The sequence below is a fragment of the Amborella trichopoda genome, chromosome 4 (assembly GCF_054954075.1).
Source record: "Amborella trichopoda isolate Santa Cruz 75 chromosome 4, AtrichopodaSantaCruz75HAP2 v2.0, whole genome shotgun sequence".
Lineage (NCBI taxonomy): Eukaryota > Viridiplantae > Streptophyta > Magnoliopsida > Amborellales > Amborellaceae > Amborella > Amborella trichopoda.
Window position 1 is genome coordinate 13,458,797 of NC_142339.1, and position 24,602 is coordinate 13,483,398.

The following is a 24,602-nucleotide window of genomic DNA, read 5'->3' on the forward strand; positions in this document are numbered from 1 at the left end:
TTGTCCCACTTTTGTCGAAAAAGTGCTGTACATGTCATCGACGCGGCCATGTGCAAGAACAGTGTATGCATGCTATGCATATTTTCTTTAATGTAGTGATCTTTGCACATGAATATGTATGTGGGCTGCATTGTGCATGTAGATGTGAAGTACTGGAATTCATGTGTGTAAGGGTATTTCAATAATTCTACATTCAAGGGCACAAAAATCATTTTGTACTAAATTAAGAGTTGTTCGTCTTTCGGATGAATCTCTCTCTCTCTCTCTCTCTCTCTCTCTCTCTGTGTGATTGTGTGTGTGCAGTGTTTTTATATTTTTATTATTTATGAAGTGAAGTCAAGATCTAGTGTGCCATGGCCGCAGGTGTACTTCAAAGCTACAGATCCATTCAACGAAAGATGGCAGAGTGCTTGGATAATCACTGCATTCTGGGACATTCTTGCTTTTTTGCTCCTATCAGTAATATGCTATCTCTGGGCTCCATCGCAGAGCTCCAAAAGGTAAAACCTCTCATTGGAAGTTCCCATAATTATTCATATGGGAAAATGAAACATAGAGACAGAGAGAGGGAGAGAGAGAGTTCCATGATTATCTGCCATAAGAAAGTCAATGATCATCAAAAGAGAGTCCCATATTTATCTGCCGTAAAGAGAGTCAACGATCTTCAAATAGTGAAAAAATAGTGTCAGAAATTTAATTTCCTGAAATTACAGCAAAAGAACTCCAAATTTTGTTTTTAAAATATGACTAATTTGTAGCTTTTTTTAATGAATCAGGTATGCATATTCAGATGAAGTGGGAGAAGATGGTGATGAGGAAGAAGCATTGCCTTTGGCAGAGGGCCATGTAAGATTGGTGAAGCAAGAGAAAGAAAAGAATGGGAATGGGGGAAACCCCGATGTTTTCAGCTTCGAAGAAGCGGTTGAAGAGGACAAGAGGGAATAACTCTCTGTGCTTCTTGGGGGAATATGTACTTCACCAAACTCCACTCCCATGGTAAATGGTGGTTTCAAGTATAGAGAAAAACATGCTCCTATATGTGATATTGTTCCATGTAACTGTATTCTTTTTCTAGAGTAATGTAACAGTTAGTTTGATTTTACCAAATCATTTAGGCTTACCTTCTTTGTTGGTATTTTAAAAATTCTGTGGCTTAAGCAATGTGTGCTTCCCAGACGAACCCAAAAGCGAACTCAACAGGGTGAGGAAGGGATTCCTGTGAGTTTGCGCGCTTTGCTTTCTGGCTGCTTATGTGTTTATTCTGGTATGGAGCTAGCTGTCGACAGTAAAGCTATAGCATGCCTGAACCCTCCCCTTTGCCAGCAGGGGCACAGTTCCATGATGAGAGGATTTTTTGGGAAACATCTGTCTCATGCAACTGAGATTTCATGTCGAGTGATTGGGAATCAGGGTTAAAAAAAATGTGGATCCAAATTCGGAAGGAACCTGGGCTGAATTCCTTACACAATCAAGGATAATTCATATGATCACCATATTCTGCGAACTGGGTGATTTGGTTCGTTGAATTGCTGATCCAGATTGGTGATTTTGTAAATTCCATTTTCTAATATTTTAATAATAGGTGATCCAAGTCGGTTCAGTAGAGGGCTGAGCCAATACCTAATATTAGGATTTGGGTTCTGGTTGAAACCTAGTGGGCTACATAAGTTTTACACATTTGTTGAGTTCTATTGTAGTACAAGCGCTGATGTTGCTGAATGAAAGTAGTCAGATATGGAATCAATATAATATACATTTTAATGCCCAGAGGAGCCAATTCAAATGGTTGCGCTCAAACCAGTTGAACCTAACGATTAATCACTCAACATCCTACCTTTGGTCCTTTTCTTCTTTTTGAGGTGCTCTTTGAGCAAAATGATTGTTTAATTGTTCATCATTTTGCTAATAATCATCTTGTACTTTGGGTTACTCTTTCTCCCTCTCAAGGCGTGCAAAGACCGGACAAGATCATTAGACAACAAAAAAATGCTGTAAATAAATTCCAGCAGGCTGAAACAACCATCTATTCACCTAACAAAACAATCCAAGATTTTTTTTCCTCGCATACGCCAAACAAAAAACTCCCAAGTTTCCCACCCCCAACTACTGAACTCTTTTCTGGCAAAATGAAAGATTGTACCAAAAACATTCAAAAAAGAAAATTCACAGAAAAAAGAAATTGAACCAAAATTCGTGAGAGAGAGAGAGTTACGAAGAGTAACAAGCAAGCAGGCCATCAATGGATGGGGCTGCGGCAGGGTCGACAAACCACACGAGGCACCCCTCATTCAGGGAGACCAGCGGCGCTACAGCAGAGAGAGGTGACACACCACCAGTGGCAGCAATGATGACGGCGACATTTGCAGCAGAATTGAGAACAGGTAGTGTGAGTGCGATGCGCCCATGGTGTTTATCAGTGTGGACTACCCATTGGGACGAATAAGAAGTAGAATCTTGGTAATAAAAATGGTCGGGAGAAGAGTGGAAACAGGTTGTTGTGGTGGTGGTGGTGGTGGTGGTGGTGCAGAGGAGGACAAGATCGAAGCAGGGGCAGTCTCGGTGAGGGGAGACTTTGATGGTGTGGTTGCGCACTGCCTGCCGAAGGGCGAACTCGTACTCTTCGGCCGCTTCCTCAGCCGACAAGGTGCGCTCGGTTATGCATGCCACCTGACTGGGAACAATGGGGACCTGCATACACCATCATGGCAGCTGGCTCAACAAGCAAACACACAGACTCGTCTCTCTCACTGCACATTGCCTTTATTATTGCCCCAAGATTCACCAACAGCGTGCAGGCGCATCTCTCATTCTTGTTTGCCCAAGAAACACCTTCTTGCCTGGCAAATCACTTTCTGAAGTTCATTGTTTTATTGCTCTCTGTTTTTTTCCCGAGTCTTGTAACTTATTCGCCCCGGGGTGCCACTCTGATCAAGGTCGACTTGCCAACCGGATGATTCGACCGAGTCCAGGTCAAGGTCCAAGTCTGGATCCCGGCAAATCGGATCTAGGTCCAAATGACTCAGACCTAACCTGTCTGGGTCCGGGTCTGGGGTTGGACCGATCTCGGGTCTAATCTACGTTGACCCGACCCTATATTATATATATATATAAATTATATAAAAGTATTTATTAAAATACAAAAATTATTATTATTATTTTAATTTTTAGACACGGGTCTAAGTCACTTGGACCAAACTTAGGTCTGGGCCCATGTGGAACCTTGTCAAGTCGGTTCCAGGTTAGGGCCAACCGGGACCCAACCGGCACCCACCCAAGATTCATCAAACACCCTCATCTCTCATTGGAAAATTATACAATGTAACTATTTACCTTTGGTACAAGAGGCTCATAAATAATCTTGACCAGTTGATGAAAAATTGGGTAGTTATATTTATTCCATTGACCAAGCTCAAAATTCAAAAAATATTTATTTGAAATTTGTGAAATAACCAAGTTATTAGATTTCACATTGGATGGTCACATGTAATTTTGATCTTCTTGTACCAAAAGTAAATGACCTCATTATATGCAATCTCTTCAGAGTAGTACACTTTCAGAGCGTTTCCAAGGTCTAAAAAATGCCGATTTGAATTGGGTGCCACTTTTTTAGAGTGGTGGGTTTTCAAGGTTTAAAAAAATATTGATTTCGATCGAATCGCCTGATCCGGTCCAGTACTATGTATAATTATTCTAAACACAAACCTAAAACTTGAAAAACCAAACTATTTCTTAAAATATCTCCATCCAAAACCTAAAATCTCTCTACCTAAATCTTCATATCTACCTTGTTCTCTCTATTCAACTCCATGCAGCTGTCTCCCCTTCTATTACATCGTGTTCTGAGATCTCAAGAGAGTGAGCGAGAGACTCTTCAATGACAGTGAAATAAAGAAAACTTGCATAAATAAGATATATTTTAAAAGAGAGGGAGAGAAGCATTCATAAAAATTAGTATAAGAAAAAACACAAAAGATAACATAAAATTGGTATAAAAAACACAATTAGTATCACAAAGTAGTAACAAAAATAAAATAAAATTAGTATCCAAAATCACAATTAGTACCATGAAAAAAAAGTGTCGTAACCCGATGTTGGTCCCACCTACGTATGGTCCCAGGAGGGGTAATATGAAAACGATCTTAACCTTTAGCTATTTATGTACAAAGTGGCAGCTCTCAAGATTCAAACCCGCACTCTTTACGCTGGCTACCCGAGCTTTTTACTGTCACATCAAGTGACGACCCCTAATCAATACCACGAAATCAATACTGAAAATCACCCTCGCTTGTTTCTTCACTAAAAACACGAAATGAGTATAAATAATTTTTTTGTTATCAAATTTAGTATAAAAAATTAGCATCAAAATTAATATTAATAAACACCCAGACAAGAAAAGGCATCTCAATATTAATGTAATTTTGTAAAATACTAAAGTCCATAAAGCACTATCCCTCTTTTTTAGTTTTGGAAACTCAAGAAAGAATATTTAATATTTTTTTAAAATATTTTAAGGCCAAATCAGATCAATCTGGGCAATCGACTGACCCGGACCACCAGGTCAATTTCTAGGATGGACGATCCAGTCACAAATCTATATTTTTAAACAGTGATTTTTCTATACATCTTATTAAGCTCAAAATTGAGATATCCGCTCTTCTCACCATCATGTACTTATAAAAGCATAAAAAAATAATTAAAAAATAAATAATCAAACAAACCCCTTAATCTTGTTAGAGTATACTTTATTTTTTATTTTAAAACTCTCTTTCTATTTATATAAAATATAGAGGACTATTTTTAAATTTTAAAAATAAAATACAATTTTTATGTGAATCATTTTCATTTTACAGGAAAAAAAATGAACATACAAAAGAATAATCTCCCATTCTCTTCCAACACCTCTCTCTCTCTCTCCCTAGCTTTTTATGAATTTTTGACTCTATAGATAAGGACATGGTTTTTATGAGTCCATCTAGAAATGCGTCAACTCTTAAAAATCAAATTTTTTGATGGATTTTTTTACCCAATTTTTAAGAACATGTAGTCTCTAACATGGAGCTAATGAATATAACAAAATAAATAAATTTTAAAAAATAAAAATAATAATTTTATAAAAAAATATTTGAACAATTAGCTTGAATTTTTTCTAGAGGGGCTTCCTATTTACATCCATTTTTAAAATGGACACTTTTATACTGGAGTAGGTTGGCAACATTTGATTGGGCCAGACAGCCAGCCCAAAGCGGGGCCCACATTAGTAAGTAGACCTTGGGTTCAAAATTTTGTCGTCCCAAAAAAGAGGTAGAATAGTGCTCTGACTCTTTTGTCTTTCTCTTCTCTTTGGCTTTTCGCTCCTATCCAACAATTTAGGGTAAATGATTGGGGCTCTTTTGGGGTTCATATGGACTGTGGCTCCCTCAAGGGAAACAGATTCCTGCCCTTTAAATTTTTGAATGATTCCTACCGGCTGTCACTTGCTAGGACCAATGTCCTTATTAACTGAGTTTCTTCGGATACTCCCTTCAATAACCCCTTCAACATTTATTGGGTACCAGTGTAAAAAGCCACCACTTGGGGGCTCGGTCCCTACCTTAACTGAGTAACTTGGGCCGGGTCTAAGTTGCTTGGCCTGAGTTGAGCCGGGTCTTGGGGAAGCCCCAAAAGTGTAAAAAGTAAAAAATACACAAATTCCCGAAAAAGAGGAAAAATATGTTTGAAATGAAATTAAATAAAACATATCCAAATGAAGTTAATAAAGTAATAGAAAAATAGATTAAAAAAAAAAACACTTTAGAAATAATTCAAAAAAATATTTAAAAAATAATCTAAAAAAAAAATGTAAAAATAAGTATTCATGATCAAAACACTTCTCAATTTTTGCAAAAAATGGTAGAAAACATAAAAAAACCTATTATAAATAAATTTTTATTTTATTGGATATTTCATATTTTTAAAAATATCTTTTTAAGATCCCCAAGACTATCAAACTCGAGGATACTCTTGCCGGGTTGGCGAGTCCGAGTTAGCATGCTGAGTTATCAAATACTATTGGATATTCATTACTCTTACTTTATAATGGTCCCATTACATATTTTCTCAAATATGTATTCTACGATGCCCAATAACCAAACAATGTACTAAGAATTTGGGTGGCTACATTTATTTCATTGACCAACTTCAAAATTCAAAAGAAATTTTTTCAAACTTTATGACATACCCTATCTATCGGATTTCACATTGGATGGTTGTAAATACCAAAAGCAATCGATCTCATTGTATACAATCCTTACATATTTCTATAAAAAATTAATAGATTCCATTAAGTGCTGAACATATCACACCTGATATTATTCCCCACGAGGTTAAAATTACTATAGAGCAAAAGTATAAATATGAAAATATAATGAATAGATTAAGAAAACACTTAAGCCACACAAAGCCAAAGATCATACTCTCTCTCTCTTAATAATATTCACATATTCTCATGTTCTTTAGCAAAAGTAAAACCTAATGCCAAAAGAAAAGCCAATTTTTGGATTGTCCATGTTCAATATTTTAATTTTTTTCCTTAAATACTCACCCGGTGATTCAAAGTTGAATACCACAATTTAAAACAGAAAGAATCCCTCTTGAATACGGATCCCGCCCATGTATTGCAGAGCATGCTTTATTTTCTTTTTTTTCTCTAAAAAATATATACAAATTTAAAAAAAATATAAAAAATATATTTAAAGCAAAGCACATCCCAATGAAGCGGAAAAGTAGTGAAAGAAAAGAAGAATTTACAAAAACGGATTTTGTGCACATGAGCATTATCAAAATTTTATAATAAAAAAAGTAAAATATAAATGGCTAAAACACTCTCCGATCTTTACCAAAAATTGATAAAAAAAAACATTTAAAAACACATTACAAACAAATTCTTTATTTTTGTATATATATTTATTTTTTAAATTTTTTTTTAATACCTAAACCACCAAAATCAACTAAAACCGGATAGTCCAGAGTACCCGATTCCGATTTAACCAGCTGGTTCCAAGTTCGACCGGCCGAGCTCGATGGCGAACACCGAACTAGTGTGAGACACAGTCCAACTCTCCCTCCTTTCCTTAAGAAAATTATGGTTGGCATAACAGTTTGCGAGTGCTCTCTCTCTATCTCTCTTCCGAAGATGGAGGAGAACCAGTTCATTCACCCTTCTTCTCCCCTAAAGTCCAAAACATCAACTACTTCAAAGCAAAAGCAAAAGCAAAAGAGGAGAGAGAGAGAGTGGGGTTAACAGAATCAGTCCTCACTTGCCGGATTTTCTTGATCGTCAGAAAACCACAGTAAAAGTTGAGCATGTCAGCAGAGATGAAAACGTACCCCAAATAGTATCACCAGTTTTTGCAGAGAGAGAGAGAGAGAAAACTTGGGCTGAAACGAAAACCCAAATCCCTCGACCCTCTTGCTTTTTCTCTCCTCGAAAAAAAAAAAAAAAACAAAGAGCATCTCCTTCGGAAATAAAAGCCGCCGTAAAATTTGGACGCCAACGTCATAATCCAGAGAGATAGAGACACTTCGGTACATGCTCGCGTGAGAGAGAGAGAGAGAGGGGAATTGGATAAGTTAGAGAGAGAAAGTGAATGAATAAAAAAAAGAACGGCAATTTACATACGGACCCTAGGTAAAATATGAAAATATTTATTTATAAGTGAAAATTACAAAAAGGTCTTTTTTTTTCATACTTACTTATCGGTCAAGTCTGAATTTTAATTTTTTTAAAAAAAGTTCATTTTTTCAATTAATTTTTTTATCTTTTTTTAAAAAAGTTACTTTTTTCCATTAGGAAAACAATGCCTCTTGGGGCACTAACTGCCCTACTAATAAAAAAAATCAAAATTCGGGATGATCAAATAAAAATTTGGAGAATATAAATAAAAAGGCGGGTTGACCTAGATCCGAAGGTAAATCACTCGAAAAAAGAATACCTTGGAAAGCAACACATCTTTAGCCTGTCTATAGTTGCTATCTGGGTGCCTCTTAGCCGCAAGTCGCTCATCAGCCCAGAAAACGTGCCATTTCGACCAGTCCACAGTTTGTTTATAAGGTCCCCCAGCTAGCTTACTGATAAATCCATCCCAATACTACGATTACTAGAGAGGTAGAGAGAGAAACTCACTCTCATTATGAAAATCATTTAGAGACAGAAGTTTTAGAGAGAGAGACCTTAAGAGAGTGATGATGGGTCCTCCTGAAAGAACAATGGCGAAAGCTCCTCTCTCTCTAACTGCGTTTTCAGAGACTTGAGCAACGTAGTCTGCAAGGCCGGTTGAGAGTTCCTCTGTGCTCTCGAATACTCTCACTAGAGGTGCTGCTCCATTGTGGCTGCTTTTCTGGTTATCCATACCTCCTCTCTAACCCTCGTCTAGGTTTCTTTTTCGGAGACCAAGCACTTTTTTTATCGTGGGGCAAAGGTCAATTTGAGAGAGAAAAGATGAGAGATGATAGATAATACATGGGATGAGCTTCCATTCAAATATATAGTGCTAGCAAACTAGATAATGCGGGCACTAGTAATAAATACCAAGTGCCTTCGTGCTTCTACTTCCATTCATTGTCTGTGTACGGAAGGAAATATGGATAATTGAATAAATGAGGTTTAAATTTTAGGGTTTTTTTTTTTTTTTCTTTTATTTTTACAAAAATACCCCCAATTGACTTTCAGTATTGACGAATTTACCCAAAAAAAAGTAGTTCTTATTTCTTATTTATTTATTTTTTTTTGCCATGCTTACATATTTACGAATGCGGGCCTCTTAATTTCTGAGATGGATTTTACGATTTGATTTTTAAGGACGTGTAAGCTCTAACACGGAGATCATGAATATGAAAAAATAATTAAAATTTTAAAATTAAAATTAATAGTTATAGTAGAAAAACATTTTGACTGTTAGTTTTTATGGTTTTTAGATGAAACCTTTATTTGCATCTACCTTTAAAATGACTGCTTTACATTTTTGGGAATGCATGTGTCCAAATGCAATCCAGCCCACATGAATCAATTTTCTTTTTTTTTTGTTGTAAAATTGTTTCATGTAGGCTGGACCACATTTATACAACATGGCGTCCCAAGGTATAAAGCACTCATCTTAAAGATGGACGTAAATAGATGGTCCATCTAAAAACAATTGAAACTATTCGGTCTAAATGTTTTTTTAATAAAATTCTTATTTCTAATTCTCAAAATTTATTTATTTTTAATATTCATGATCTCTTTGTTAGAGATTACATGTCATTAATAATTAAGTCCAAAAGTCCATCACAAAACTATATGTTTAAGAGGCGACGCATTTCTACATGGGTTCATAGAAAACGTGCCCTATTTGTTTATTTATTTATTTATTTGTTTTTTTGCTTAAGCAGGCCAGGCCTGGCCCGCTCTTAAGGGGGCTAAGACCAGCTCTAGGCTGGCCGATTGAACAAAGGACTAGGGTAGGGCCAGGCTGGCCCAACCGCGCGTATTGCCACCCTCATCCCTTAACACCGTGAACCATCATCACTCGAACTTGCACAGCTACCCTTGACATTTATGTGTATAGATGCACAGGACATAACCTCATGTAAGAATAACAAACCACCTTGTGCACGTTTGTCCATGTTATATTCAGAGTGTATTGTTGTAACCCAGACTGGCCATCTGCGGTCCCTTTTCATCAACAAATTGTAAAGATGAGCTCTAATTCGGCAACTGTGGAATGGAAGGTGGGTCTCCACCATCCCTTGAAGAACCTGTTTTTCCACCTACCATCCCCTCCCCTCCCCTCCCTTAAGATGAGATTATTCTTTTGGGGTTTAGGACCGGGCTTTTTTTTGGGGTCTTGCATTTTCCTCTTGGACCTGAAATTCTCCTGTATTAGGCTATGCTTAAGGCGGGAGGGCTAATTTGATTTCTAAAAAATAAGATCTCCTTAATTCTAAACCTTCACAATGCCTTAAACGGAGGTTTCAAAGACGGTCGGTTTTTCCTATCAACTTGTCTTGTTTTTTAGACTTTTCCTCTTTATAATTTCTCTTTCCACCCTCTTCTCTCTTGCCTTAGTTTTTAAACCTTATTTTTTGTTCACTGGTTGTGCCGACACTCTTAGATGCTGCCATCGATTTGACATTGTTAGTGTATTGCCCCAACCCCGACCGATGAGCTTATTGTGGATGAGATGATGCTTCGGAGTAATAGTGAGTAGTAAAAGATCAAGCTAACATACCGTATAGGACTGGGCCTAAGTGGCTATAAGTGGTAAGTGGGGATTCTAAGTTCTTTGGTAGTGTAGGGTCATTAAGGTTTGGGTTTGAGGGGGCAGTGGTAGGTATTTTTTAAAAGTAGAATATACCGTCTCTAGTTCTTCCTCTATATCCACTCTTTTCTTTTTAGGGTGTGGTTTTTATAAGGTTGTAACTTTAAATAATCCAATTAAGACGTACCTTTAAATTTTATCAAAACATGTAATTTTGGTGAAAAAATTTCTTAGGATTATCTCAAAATCTTTTTCATATCTAATTATAAAATTTTAAACTCCAAAAATAGTTAAAATCAAATAGATCTATAAACATATGAAAATCTTGAAAATGAACGGTCTAGATAATGTATTGCAAGATGTACCATTTATAGGATTCAAAATCCTTTTTTTTTTTTTTTTCAATATTTATACATCTCAATATCAAGATGATCAATTAGAGATTTTTTAACATTCAAACAATGCCAGAAGGATTTTGAGGTGCACATGTTATTCTACATTTTAAAGTTGTAAACTAATCCAAATTTTTTCTTTTTTTTTATGATAATTTACTTTTAATATTTCTATAATAAAAAATAAAAAATAAAAATAAAAAAAAAAAAGAAAAAAGAGAGAGATTTGAGTTGAAAAACCCATGCACCATGTACTATTTACTTACCATTCAAACAATGCGTAGGCAAAAGGAAGGGGGATTTGATTTACACAGTTTTTTAGAGATTTTTACCTGTCGAGGGTACTATAGTAATTGTCAATCAGAGGGGTAGTATAGTAATTTGTCTGAGATGCCGTTGTTTCTTCGGGGTAAACGGAGGGTTTGACGCCATTTTTAAGGTGAGTGGGAGTTTATACGTTTTGGCAGCTCTGCAACTGCGCAGACTTCATCATTCATTCATTCATTCTCTCTCTCTGTCTCTCTCTCTCTCTCTCTCACTTGGATTTCAGCTGTAAAGTGAGCATCATTCCTTTATCTACTATAAATATATGTGCATTTCTATCATGTCAAATTACTGCAATTTACATTTAATCGGGATTTTACTTTTTCAGTAATTACAGACGGCGAGGTGATTGATGGACCAGGCTTTTTACTCTGATTTTTTGCCATTTCAGGTTTGATTCTTCGCTGCCAACGGTCCGCAGAGTCCAGCTAAGATCTGTATGCAAACAACATACCAAAACTGGTAGGGAGAGGAAGCTCTCTCTCTCTCTCTCTCTCTCTCTCTAGTTCAACTACATGGAGAAGAGAACAAACGGGCATTGGGCTTTTAATCGAGACGAACAATTTTAGATTTTTGAGCAGCAACTTCCAGTGAATTTTTGAGGTGTGCCATCATTTGGTTGTTTAGGGCCTCATTTATATATAAACTTTTTCTTTGTTTGAATGTTGACAAACTAATTAATCATCTCACCTTTGAGATGTATGGACATGAAAATATGAAGATTATGTTATAATCCTTATAACGCATCAATTGGACTATGTGTTTCCAAGATTTTGAAGACCAAACTATACATGAGAAAAGAGTAGCTGCTATAGAAATTTGGACTCTCTTAGAATTAACAATAACCGATGTCAGGATGTCTCAAATAATCGAGTGGCAAAACAAAGAATGATAAAATTATATATATATATATATATATATATATATATATATATATATATATATATATATATATATATATATATATATATATATATATATATATATATATATATATATAGGACCCTCCCCTATCATGTGAGTAGGACTTCAAATGATTATTATTAAATTTATATATAAGACCCTCCCCTATTATGTGTGTAGGATTTTAAATGATTATCATTAAATTTGGAATGGATTTATAAAAAAGTCAAGTCCCACACCCATGTGATAATTTTTCTAGATACCCAGTAGAAAAAGGTCCTATAGGATCATTACTTTTATATATATATATATATATATATATATATAAGTTTGTCTAGAGTTAGCAACCTCTCAAAATATAAAGGTTCAAGTTATAAAGGATTGTAATTTGTGTATTTATCAAAACAATCATTATTTTTTTATTAAAAAATTATTTAAATAATTAACTTTACCATTAAACAATGACAAATTTGAAATTTTCACGAAAGTACAATGGCATTTTTGAAGTTAGTGTTCTCGAACTTTATTTGTAGAGTGTCATTGTCCTTTAGTTAAAATTTCAATTTTATCATTTATAGAGATGACAAAAGTTATCTTGTAGTAATAATTACAAAATTGCACCATAAAAGCAATTTTTTTAAAAAATAGACTACAAAATTAATAAATCCACCATTCATAAGTCTTTTTATCTTGAACTTTTGTAATTTGAAAGATTGTGAATATATATATATATATATATATATATATATATATAACTTAAATGTAACTATGACAGTTGATAAGATAGAAAAAAGTAGAGTTAGGTAAGCTGACTATGTGCAGTTCGACAGGAAAATGTTGAGTTAGGTAAGCTGACTACCTACATGTAACTCAATCTCATGTAGAAAAGAATGGAGGAAAATGATTCATACAACAGACTCCAAATAATTGAGATGAGACTTGGATGATGGTGAAGTGAAATTAACTTTAAAGTGGAGATGGAAGGAGATTTTTTATATAGAAGTACCTTTGTAATTAAGCGGAGATCAAAGGGGATTTTTTATATAAAAATACCTTTGCAATTGTGTTTTACGAAGTCAAGTCCATGGGACTTTACTTGGTTTTAATATTAAGAGAAGGTTTCTATGCTTCTCTTATAGCATAGAAGTTCTATCATCCCACTATCATCCAGCCGTCCAATTTTAATGAAGAGGATCACCCACCGTTAGATCTTAGATCCAGCGTCTCAAAGTATTTTATTTTTGGGTGTTTTTTATACAATTTGTATGAATATGAGATTTGGTACGTGATATCTTCTCATTGGGGCGCACCTATAAAAATATTAAAAATAACTTTTTGATAAAATATAATGATCAAAATACCTTTTGAAACTTTCAAAGGTATTTTGGTCATTTTATTTATTGAAAATATTTTTTTTATATTTTTTCGCTCGTATGAATTTAATAGAAAAATAGACATACCAAATTTGGTATCAAAATATTTTATAAATTTTTTTTCAAACAAATAATATAAATACATGATAGTGTGATTGGAACAATCTTAACCTCCTTTCGTAATGGAATGTCAAGGAAGCATAGAAAACTTGGCCTTGATATTATCACAATTCTTTTGGGTGGTAATAGCAGAAGAATCAACAAACAAGAATGGACAGAAATAGCAAACTTCTATAGGGTGAATTGAAACATGGAAGAATAAAAGTGCGGACACGCGGACACCGCACGACTTAATGGTATCAGCGAAAGGGACGCCCTTGACACGTCACATCGCCCGCCCCCGAATCCAAAGTCCCAAATTATTTGAAAACGACAAAATTCATGTAAGAAAGAATCAAAATAGGGCCTACATATCCAATTAATTTCACAAAATATCCTTCCCCACTTCTATCATCTCCATCTACTGTTTCCAAGCATGCGCCATTTGCCCTTACGGATAACGTTCATTGAGTTTTTGTACGTTCGCAGTTGATTGCGGCCACATGGCCTTGTCGAGTGCTCGTGATTGATGGGTGGGGGCGCATACAGTGCAAGATGGGTCATATTTTAGGGCGGCGATAGGCTCGTCCGGGGTCGCGTCGCCCAAAATAAATAAAGAAAAATAAGCACAAAAAAAAAAGAAAGGGCTCGTGTCGAGCTGAATTGGGCCTCCCAGCGGCCCTCACCTAGCCATCGGGCCACAGTTCATGGGCCAAGCTCTATTTTTTTTATATCTAAGCTATCAGGCCCATTGCCAACCCTAGTCATTTTGCATCTTATTTTTTTGAGATCGGGCCTCATTATTTCATGAAGAGCATTGCCACAGCCTGACAAACACTTTCATTTAGGGCTATATTCTAGAGGATTTCATGAAGAGCATTGCCACGGCCTGACAGACACTTTCATTTAGGGCTATATTCTAGAGGAAGAAAGAGCTATCCGAGTCCACTTTTTCATAAATTATAAAAGAATTGTCTATAAAGAGACTATTCATCTTTGGGAAAAGTTTATATGGAGCCAAAGCTCTAAACAATCAAATTTGAGCTTACCACAAAAATTTTACTAGAAAAGGTTTTTTTGGTGCCCAAATATCCTCAAATTGATATGAAAAAAAATGGATTTCAAGTTTTTGAAATAGTATATTTTGTAACACATTTTTGGCCTGTCAATTTTCAAAATTTTCAAGTTTTCATAGATCTATCGATCTACATTATTTTTGAAACTTTAAATTTATAAAGAAAGATGAAAATATATTTCAAGTCTGTCACAAAGATTTCCAATATTGAAAGTATATTTCTTGACATTATTTGAAGGTAGGTTCTAATTTGATTGTTTAGATCCTAAGCTCTATACAAACTGCACCACTTTTTATCTTTTGTATATAAATGTCCCAATCTCTCTCACTCATTAGATGTCAAATTGATGGTTTGGGATGAGTCACAAAATAAAAAACATTGTTTTTTGAAACATTGTCTGATCAATGACTCTCTTACAACTATTCATTTTGAAATTAAAAGGACAAATATGATTGTAACATCTATATACAAAAGATAAATATTCTCAATGTAGACAATCCTATAAAAGCATAAAAGGGGCAACATTTCATAAATGACAATCAAAAAGATATTTTTATGGGGACACGGTTTCTATGCAGCCGACCTACATATTGTAGAAATACGGGCTTGGCAATAAACATATTTTTAAAATATAATTTGATCCTAATTTTAGAGAATATATAATATTTAATATGGATATCATGAATATGAAAAAAAATTGAAAATTAGAAATAATAATATATTAAAAAAAACATTTGAACAGTTAGTTACACTTGTTTTAAGATGGACCCACCTATTTACATTCATCTTTAAGATGGATGCTATATACCTCTGGACCCGCATATTGTCGACCATGCTCGTATGAAGCAATTTTTCTTTTTATGTATTGTGAAAACTATTCCAAACGACAACTTCCACTCCCACATCGAATACATGCGGGGTTCTACCACATACATGCTTTTTATTGTTTATATCAGTGTTTTAAAATGCCGAGTCGAACCGGATTCATCCGGTTCGACTCGGAAATCGCAAAAAGTGGATCGTATCGGCTAAAAATCTGAAATCGTCCGGTTCTAAAGAGAACCGGACATTTATGTACAGTGACTCGCCGATTCACTGTACGGAATCGGCGAGTCCGAACAGTGAATCGGCAAGTCCCGTACGAATTTTTTTTTTTTTTTTTTTGGTAATCCATGATAGATTTTTTTGTAATACTTGATCGATTTTTTTGTAATCCATGATTGAATTGTTTTTGTTTTTTTGTAATCCATGATCGAATTTTTTGTAACCCATGACAGAATTTTTTGTAATCCATGATCGAATTTTTTGTAATCCATGATCGAAATGTTTGTTTTTTTTTCTTGTAATCCATGATTGAATTTTTTGTTTTTTTTTTTTGTTTTTGTAACCCATGATAGAATTTTTTGTAATCCATGATCGGATGTTTTGTAATACATGATCGGATGTTTTGTAATACATGATCGAAATGTTTGTTTTTTTTTTGTAATCCATGATCGAAATGTTTGTTTTTTTTTTTGTAATCCATGATTGAATTTTTTGTTTTTTGCTTTTTTTGTAACCCATGATAGAGTTTTTTGTAATCCATGATTGAATTTTTTGTAATCCATGATCGAATTGTTTTTTTCTTTTTTTGTAATCCACGATTGAATTTTTTGTTTTTTTTGTTTGTTTTTTTTTGTAATCCATGATTGAATTTTATGTAATCCATGATCGAATTTTATGTAATCCATGATCGAATTTTATGTAATCCATGATCGAATTTTTTGTAATCCATGATTGAATTTTTTGAAAATTTGTGATTTTTTTTTTTAATCCATGATCGAATTTTTTTTTGTAATCCATGATAGAATTTTTGGAAAATTTGTGATTTTATTTTTTTAATCCATGATCAAATTTTTTTTTGTAATCCATGATAGAATTTTTTGAAAATTTGTGACTTTTTTTTTTAATCCATGATCGATTTTTTTGAAAATTTGTTTTTTTTTTTTTTTAATCCATATTATTCAAAGAGAAAATGAGAGAGATGATGATTCTGAGGCCACCCTATCCCAGCCATATTATTCACATATCGAGTCCCAACAACAACAGTGTAGGGATGAGCATGACAGTAGGTGAGCATGAAGGATGGACAATCTTCGGGGATTTTAGATTGGGAACACAACAAAACACTAACACTCAGGGATTTGAGAATAGTCAGACGCCTGCTAATATCGATGATTCGTTTTTAGATCGAATCAATGAATAGTTAAACGAATTCAATCAATGGCACCAGCGTGACCAAGAAGAACAATAACGTCGTCTATCATTTTATTTTTAGATCATATGTTACTAATTTTATGCTTTATTGTAGTCCATGTATATTGATATACTTATTCCATGATAATTATATGTTTATCCTTTTGTGTGATGTAAATTAAATGCTTAATGACGGTTCATGCAAGGAAAGAACATATCAATATTCGCATATTCATTCAAAAACATGAAAATTCTTAATGGAGTACCCTCATTTTTTATTGAATTCTTAAAAAACAATATTTATAATGAATTTTAATAATTTTTTCGGATTTTTTTTAAGCTTTATTCTGGTCATTCACCCGATTCTCGATCCGGATCGCCGATTCGCCTATCCGGATCGGTTTTTTGGAAGCCCGATCGGGGTCACCGATCCGTTTTTTAAACCATTGGTTTATATAGAGCTGAGGCTCTAAACAATCAAATCAGAGAGCATCTAAAAAATTTCACTAAAAGATGTTGTTTTGATGCTCAAATATCTTCAAATTGATCATCTCGATATCAAGGTGCAAGGACATGAGAAAAAAATGGATTTCAAGTTTTGGAAATAGTGCATCTTATAATGCAGTTTTAAACTTTTAATTTTCAAGATTTTTTATTTTATATAGATATGCTCGATCTACATTAATTTTTAAACTTAAATTTTTATATTTAAAGATAAAAATCTGTTTTAAGGTTATCACAAATATTTTTAGTATTGAAAGCACATTTTTCGATATTATTTGAAAGTACGCTTTACTTTGATTGTTTAGAGCTTGGCTCTACACAAACCGCACCCAAATTAATAGCGTGTTTTGCGATCTTTATAAGCAAGGCTGGGATCGTTTCTTACTTATTATATGGCACACGCTAGTGATGCCATTGGAGTACAACTGGGGAGACGTCTTCAACCCATTGGCATCGGCGTATGTGCGGTGTAGTACTGTACATTTATTTCCTCAATTTAAGTAAAAGATTTTTAAGTGAAAAATTTTAAAGTTGTTTGGACCACATTGGAATGATTGAGGAGTGTTTCCAAATAAAATAAGAATATATATACATATATATATATATGAAAAAGTCTTTCCAACGTCTATAGGAAAAAATGAACAGAGATTTCGTCTACCTTCATCATCGTTCAAATTTCATCGCGCGGTCACAATTGTCCGGTAGTATTTTATTTTTCATTTTCTTTTACAATTCGGAATGATCTGAAATTTGGAGAGTATGTACATCTTATTGCGGCACATCTAATAAAAATATAAAAAAATTATTTGCAAAAAATAAGTTGACCAAAATACCTCCAAAATTTTTTGGAGGTATTTGGTCAAATTTTTCATGTAAAATATTTTTTTTATAATTTTGGGAAGATTCTCCTATTTTTGCTGAATACACGTTCCAAATTACAGGTCATTCCGATTTATAGAAAACAAATGAAAAATGAACACTATTGGACAATCGTGAGTGCACGATGAACTTTGGATGGTGAAGAGGGTAGGCGAAATCATTGTTCATTTTTTTCTATAGGCATTACGTAGTGTTTTCCTATTATATATATATAGATATAGATATAGAAAAAGTTTATATGAGGATGCTACCTTATAATGTAGAGCAGCTGATGCCCCTCAAAAATCCATCAGAAAATGTAGTTTTAATGTTGAAAAACCCTTTGATTGATCATCTCGATGTCAAGATATATGACTATGAAAAATAAAAAGATTTTAAGTATAAAAAATAGTGCATTTTTACAACATATTATGTACACCGTCTATTTTCAAGATTTTCATATATTTATAGATCTACTTGATTTTAACCATTTTTTAAATTTAAAATTTTATAATTAGATATAAAAATAGATTTTAAGATAATCCTAAAAACATTTTACGTCAAAATTATATACCATGATAAAATTTGAAGGTGCACATTACCTCTACACCTACGGATAGGTCCGTATGCAAACTGCACCCTATAGATAAATTCCTATTTTTTCAATAGATTAGAGAATTACATTTTTGAAGGTGTTAAATTGGGGGTGTTAGCGGTAGGAATGGATACCACCGTGTGGTAACTTGGTGTGGGAATACTACCACCACGACCCAGCCTCTTTCCTAAAAAAAGATTATATTCGGTTATAAATAATGCATGCTAATACAAAATAAATAAAAAGATTTCATATTCCCGTGGGAGCATTCTATCTCCCTCAAGCGAAACTAAATATTTTTTTGATCTTGGGTCCACTCTCTAGGCAAAGGGACCAGCACCAAAAAAAAAAAAAAAAAAAAAAAATAATAATAATAATAATTACCACTCTTAAAGTGTCCCAATAAAGTAATGTCCCAAGATTAAATATCACTCTTAAAGTGTCCAAATAAAGTAATGTCGCAAGATTAAAAGAACCATCCGAGTTTTAGAGGGAATGATCCAGATTTTCGAGAACTCAAAATCCATTTTTTCAAAAATAATAATCTAATGATACTTGGATAAATCCCAAAAGTTCGGCTAACAAAAGATCCTCCTGAGGATCTTTTTTTGCCCAAGGTAGAGTTGTACAGTATACTCCCGGTGGAGCATGCTATACGCTGTTATACACCTACAATACTGATTGCCAGTTTCAAAAGTGCTACTTGAACAATTTGTTGTGTGCCTCAAATCACCATACTCGAGCAAACTCATATTTGATTATCCCCATTTAAACAATTTTTGTAAAAATTATAACTTTTGAGTCCTCAAAACCCTTAATATTCAATTGCAGAGACAATCCAGAAGAAATAATTGATTTGAAGCCTTCTTAATATAATATTATATAAAAACATAAATGAATATCTATCCAGTTGGTCTCCCCATAGCCCTTTATAAGGAGTGGTTTGTTCGAACACCAGGCGGTGCTTTAATGCCTTTAACATTACCTTAAGAAGTTTAATGCCGCAAAATTCAAAATTCTGAAAATCAAATAGTAACTTGGTAAAAAACTCAAAATTCAAAATTTTCATTTAAAAATAATCAAATAGTAACTTGGTAAAATTTTAGAAGAGCACTAAAAACTCAAAATTTTATTTTAAAAATAATCAAATATGTTAGAAGAGCACTAAAAACTCAAAATTCAACATTACCTTAAGAAGTTTAATGCCTTTAACATTACCTTAAGAAGTTTAATGCCGCAAGATTCAATAGGTCTAAGCTAAGTGTCACAAAACTCAAAATTCAAAATTTTCATTTAAACATAATCAAATAGTAACTTGGTAAAATTTTAGAAGAGCACTAAAAACTCAAAATTTTCTTTTAAAAATAATCAAATATTTTAGAAGAGCACTAAAAACTCAAAATTCAAAATTTTCTTTTAAAAATAATCAAATAGTAATTGTCATATGGTTCCCAAAATTTTAGAAGAGCACTAAAGAAGAAACAAAAAATCTCTACTTGTAATAAAAGTTTAAAAGTTTAATGCCCAAAATTGAAGAAAAAAAAAATCTCTACTTGTAATAAAATTTTAATGCCCAAAATTGAATAAGACTTAAGTGTCACAAAACTCAAAATTCAAAAATTTCTTTTAAAAATAATCATATAGTAACTGGTTCCCAAAATTTTAGACCAAAGAAAAAAATCATTGTAGGTAGGTCTTTTGGCCAAGGGAGTAGATGCGTGTGCTCTCCACACTCTATAAAAAATTTGAAAACATATGTGGTTTCTCTCCTGTCCAACATTTTCATTGCCAGGCATGGAAAGAACAAAAAAGCTCCCAAAGGAGGGGGCGGAAGTCGTAAATTGACCAATAAAAGTTTCCATTTGGTAATGAAGGAATCGGCATTGTGTGTGCACGTAATTTTCTCTAATACATACCAATGTTACTAAGAAGCCTCAAAAATTCACTAGAAGAGGTTATTTTGATACCCAAATATCTTCAAATTGATCATCTCATCCTCAAGATGCATAAGCATGACAAAAAATGAATTGCATGTCTTGAAAATAGTACGTCTTGTAATGCATTTTTGGACTGCCACTTTTTCAAGTTTTTAAGTAGTCATTGATTTGCTCGATCTACACTATTTTTAAAACTTAAAATTTTATAATTTTTATAAAAAAAAATAAATTTTCAAACCATCACAAAGATTTCCAATATTGAAACAATATCTTTCAATACTATTTGAAGGTGCGTCTTACTTTGATTGTTTAGGGCATAGGTCTTATACAAACCACGCCCTTAAATAGGTGGGTCAGTCCACATTAGTCCAACAGTTGGTCGAACTAGTTTGACCAAATTTTAAGAACACATAAAAAAAAAAAAAAAAAAAAAAAAAAAAAAAGTAAAGTTTCAAATATGTGATATATTAAAAAATATGTCCAACTTTGGTTAGTTGTTTGAAACGGATAGGTCACCTACGTCAAAACTGATCAAACATCGATTTTACCTAATCTTTTAGAAAACTTAATTTTTACTTTGGAACATACTTATTAACACACTAGTTGGCTGTATAATTGATTGGACCCCCACTTCGGCCCAGCCTCGACAACTATGTTATATATAGTTTACTTTTCTTTTTCCTGCCGTTCCGGATAAGGGTGAGTGATCCGCTCAAATTATCTGTTTTTTTTAGAACAGTTATGGTTTGTCCATGACTTGAATTTTTGCAAATCATCTTTCATTTGGTGATCCATTTTACAAAAATTATATATCTATAACTTTAACTCGGATTTTTGCAAATCATCTTTCATTTGTGATCCATTTTACCAATATATATATATATATATATATATATATATATATATATATATATATATATATATAAAGTTTCAACTCTATAAAACACTAGATTGTCCATCAGGGCAGCCCAGAGTCTATCCAGAAGACATCTTTATCAAGTCCTATTTTTAAAAGATATTGGCAAAGTTTGTAGTCAAAATGAATTCCCCAGCCAGGCGTTTTGGCAGCGGAGGACCAAGTATAACAACTTCTTGGTACATTAGGTCCCGCAGAACCATGAAATCTTTCGCCATAATACTAAATTGTATTGTGTACACAGAATTAGCAACCTCGCCCGAAGTTTGGGGGCTGATTTCTATCATTGAAATGGAAAATTTTTTCATAAACATAGAATGTTATTATGTCCACTGCAAAGCAATTTCTTCCACTATGTTTGATCTGATGTAAGGTTCTTAAACTGTGAAAGTCCAGCTTTGAGAAATGCATCACATGTTCCCTCTTTCTGAGCGAAGCAAATCACAAAGTCATAATTCAGACAGCAATAATAATAGGCATGGCAACAATTTTTGACATAAAATGCTTTGAAGAAATAAACATCATATTGAAGACCTCTTCTGCCCCCAAATAATGATACAAAGTTTATTTTCCATTAAACAAATATCAGATAACCTCCTTTTCCAATCTCAAAACAGCCATGAAAGCCTCCTGAGGAACTTCAACTCTACCAATTGACTTCATCCTTTTCTTTCCTTCAGCCTGCCAAGAAACAGGAATACTTGATTATTAATCTCAACCCAAAAAAAAAAAAGCTTTGACAAGACAGGAAACCACTTACACATGAAAACAAATCTAAGGCCAGGCATATCTAGTCATTTAGAGAAGAGAACTGTGAAGCATCCTGTGCAGACTCCTATTAAGTACTATTGCACCACTCTGGAAAATATTCATCCCATACTATATCAAAATGGATTTCCTGATCAATATCCATTATCCATGTTAAAATCTTGCACATGCTTTTTCCCCAGACAACTCCAGATCAATATAACTTGATTATAAGAGGCTTTTCAGTCCCTCAAAACGATTTTATTGACCAATTAATGAGTCTCCTCTTCTTCATGGAGAATCACTTATCTCGATGAGGACAATATTCTTGTAACACAGCACATAAAAATTATTGCTCCAAGTACAACCATACTGTATCTGTAATTGACAGTGCTAGGAAAACAGCGTCTGACAATGTTGTTGCACATCTCCACTCATCTACTTCTAAAATATGTGGTGATGCACTATAATTTTGTCATGCATTAAGGTATAGATGAAATAAAGGGCCTATTCTAGTTTACAGAAATTTTTCAAATAAACTTTGCCTGCCATACCTGTTTTCTCAGCAACTTCTTCTTCCTTGTAATGTCACCACCTGCAGAAGAGACAAAAGTTCACTATCCTTGCAAACATTTAAATTGGGCACTAAAGATACTCTACAAAATGATCCATCCCTCCCTCGTTCCTGTGTAATGGCGTCTGTGTTTTTCTTACCATAGCATTTTGATAAAACATCCTTCCTAATAGCTGATAGAGATTCACTAGCAATCACCTTAGCACCAATGCATGCCTACAAATATCGTCCATTCGATAGAGTCAACAAAAACGTGGCATAAAATGACAGAAGTAATAATGACAATCAATAATGAAATTTTAAGCAAGAAACCATAACTAAAAACTCTTTGATGAGCCCTTTTGTTTGTTACATTATATATTCCTAAAAACTTGTGAAGCAGTAATTAATATGAATCTCTCTAATAATAACCACTATGAGAAGATTGTTAAAAATGAGGTTAACTTAATTATTTCATTAAGAAGTAAAATATACCAGAACTTACTTGGATAGGTACTTTAAACATATGACGAGGTATAAGTTCCTTCAGTTTTTGAGTCAAAGCCCTCCCTACAGCATAAGCCTGTAGAAGGAAGACAGCGATAAACACACTTCATCTAAAATAAAGTATTTCTTTTACCCAAATGATGTAAAGAGTAAATAGATATCGTTATGGATAGTGATCACTAAAAAGAAACTAAGCTAAAATAGTTCAACTACCATGGTTCAACAGCCTAGTAAAAGCGTTTAGAGATCTGGTAAAGCATATTGACTAGTAGGACAACAAAGAGATTAATCTCTGATGACATAGATATAGTTTTAATGAAATAGTAATAGAAACACTTGCCACATAACATAGAATTAGTCCACGAATGGTATAAGCATGTAGGGGATCTACAATAACTTCTGTTTTTTTCTTAAGAGAGGATTGGAACATGTTAACTACAAGATGGATAACAACGAATTCAACCTCCAATGAACGAAGGATCGATGTTCATCAAAAGCATGAAAAACTTGCCAAGTGTGTTAAAACAAAGACAGATAGTCCAATTTGGCAAGAATCCTGTAGAAATGGGACTTGCATGCAAATGAGTTAAATTTCACCAGTAAGAATCAACAAAAAAAGTTTGTCCAATGCCTACATTGAAATTCATCTCAAAGCAGCAATCTAGACAACTTGCATGCAGTACAAGGAGAACTATAAAACTTGCCAAGTGTGTTAAAAAAAAGACAGATAGTCCAATTTGGCAAGAATCCTGTAGAAATGGGACTTGCATGCAAATGAGTTAAATTTCACCAGTAAGAATCAACAAAACAAGTTTGTCCACTGCCTACATTGAAATTCATCTCAAAGCAGCAATCTAGACAACTTGCATGCCGTACAAGGAGAACTATAAACTTGGTTGTTGAAAACTGCAAGGATCATATGATATCTATCCGTCTATCTCCTCTCTCTCTCTCTCTCTCTCTCTCTCTCGCTCTCTCTCTCTCTCTCTCTCTCTCTCTATATATATATATATATATATATATATATATAGGAAACGGATGCTATTAGCCCATACGCTGACCGCTACAGTATCAGTCAAAGGCCCAGATTCTATCTGGGCCGATCAGACGGTCACAACCTTATTTTGTATTTCAAATTTTCTTTTTTTTTCTACAAATCCAAATCACTTAAAAATTTAGGGTACATTCTACTCATCAAGGTAGAACTAATAAAAATATATAAAAAAATAATACCTAAAATATGAATTGACCAAAATACCCCTGAAAATTTTCGGGGGTATTTTGGTCAATTTATATTTTTCAAATTATT

At 33.7% G+C, this 24,602-nt stretch overlaps 3 protein-coding genes across 20 annotated transcripts in view; 1 reads left to right on the plus strand and 2 right to left on the minus strand.

The window, feature by feature from the left end:
• The window catches only part of LOC18423212 (uncharacterized), a 34,011-nt gene extending 32,904 nt beyond the window's left edge, over nucleotides 1-1,107 (plus strand). For 2 of the 3 annotated variants that reach the window (XR_002282464.2, XM_006827814.4), the window contains 2 exons: nucleotides 364-500; nucleotides 777-1,107. Coding sequence is in view for 2 of the 3 variants with exons in the window: in XM_006827814.4 (XP_006827877.1) it covers nucleotides 364-500; nucleotides 777-945 (306 nt within the window). In the remaining variant the exon portion in view is untranslated. Of the gene's footprint in view, nucleotides 1-363; nucleotides 501-775 lie in introns of all 3 variants that reach the window. The other variant, XM_088864927.1, reaches the window with a different exon arrangement.
• An 864-nt stretch (nucleotides 1,108-1,971) lies between these two features.
• On the minus strand, nucleotides 1,972-8,532 carry LOC18423213 (putative 6-phosphogluconolactonase 2). The gene is made up of 3 exons (XM_006827815.3): nucleotides 8,209-8,532; nucleotides 7,971-8,106; nucleotides 1,972-2,688 (listed from the first exon to the last, which is right to left on the minus strand). Exons 1-3 carry the CDS (start codon nucleotides 8,385-8,387, stop codon nucleotides 2,209-2,211), a joined length of 795 nt encoding a protein of 264 aa, XP_006827878.1. The 5' UTR covers nucleotides 8,388-8,532; the 3' UTR covers nucleotides 1,972-2,208.
• Nucleotides 8,533-21,665: 13,133 nt separating this feature from the next.
• LOC18423214 (Small GTP-binding protein) overlaps nucleotides 21,666-24,602 on the minus strand; it is a 95,098-nt gene continuing 92,161 nt past the window's right edge. For 14 of the 16 annotated variants that reach the window (XR_016054184.1, XR_016054182.1, XM_088864929.1 and 11 more), the window contains 4 exons: nucleotides 23,292-23,369; nucleotides 22,948-23,023; nucleotides 22,788-22,828; nucleotides 21,666-22,167 (listed from right to left, as the gene is read on the minus strand). Coding sequence is in view for 12 of the 16 variants with exons in the window: in XM_088864929.1 (XP_088721055.1) it covers nucleotides 22,072-22,167; nucleotides 22,788-22,828; nucleotides 22,948-23,023; nucleotides 23,292-23,369 (291 nt within the window). In the remaining 4 variants the exon portion in view is untranslated. The remainder of the gene's footprint in view (nucleotides 22,168-22,787; nucleotides 22,829-22,947; nucleotides 23,024-23,291; nucleotides 23,370-24,602) is intronic. The other 2 variants (XR_016054183.1, XR_016054181.1) reach the window with 1 other exon arrangement.

What these genes read in the sequence shown, in the direction of transcription:
- LOC18423213 (XM_006827815.3), bottom strand. Translation starts at nt 8,387, where the DNA reads ATGGATAACCAGAAAAGCAGCCACAATGGAGCAGCACCTCTAGTGAGA. An exon ending in CCCATCATCACTCTCTTAAG is followed by an intron (nt 8,107 to 8,208) that starts GTCTCTCTCTCT and finishes TGGATTTATCAG; the next exon opens with TAAGCTAGCTGGGGGACCTT. An exon ending in AAGATGTGTTGCTTTCCAAG is followed by an intron (nt 2,689 to 7,970) that starts GTATTCTTTTTT and finishes TGGTGTATGCAG; the next exon opens with GTCCCCATTGTTCCCAGTCA.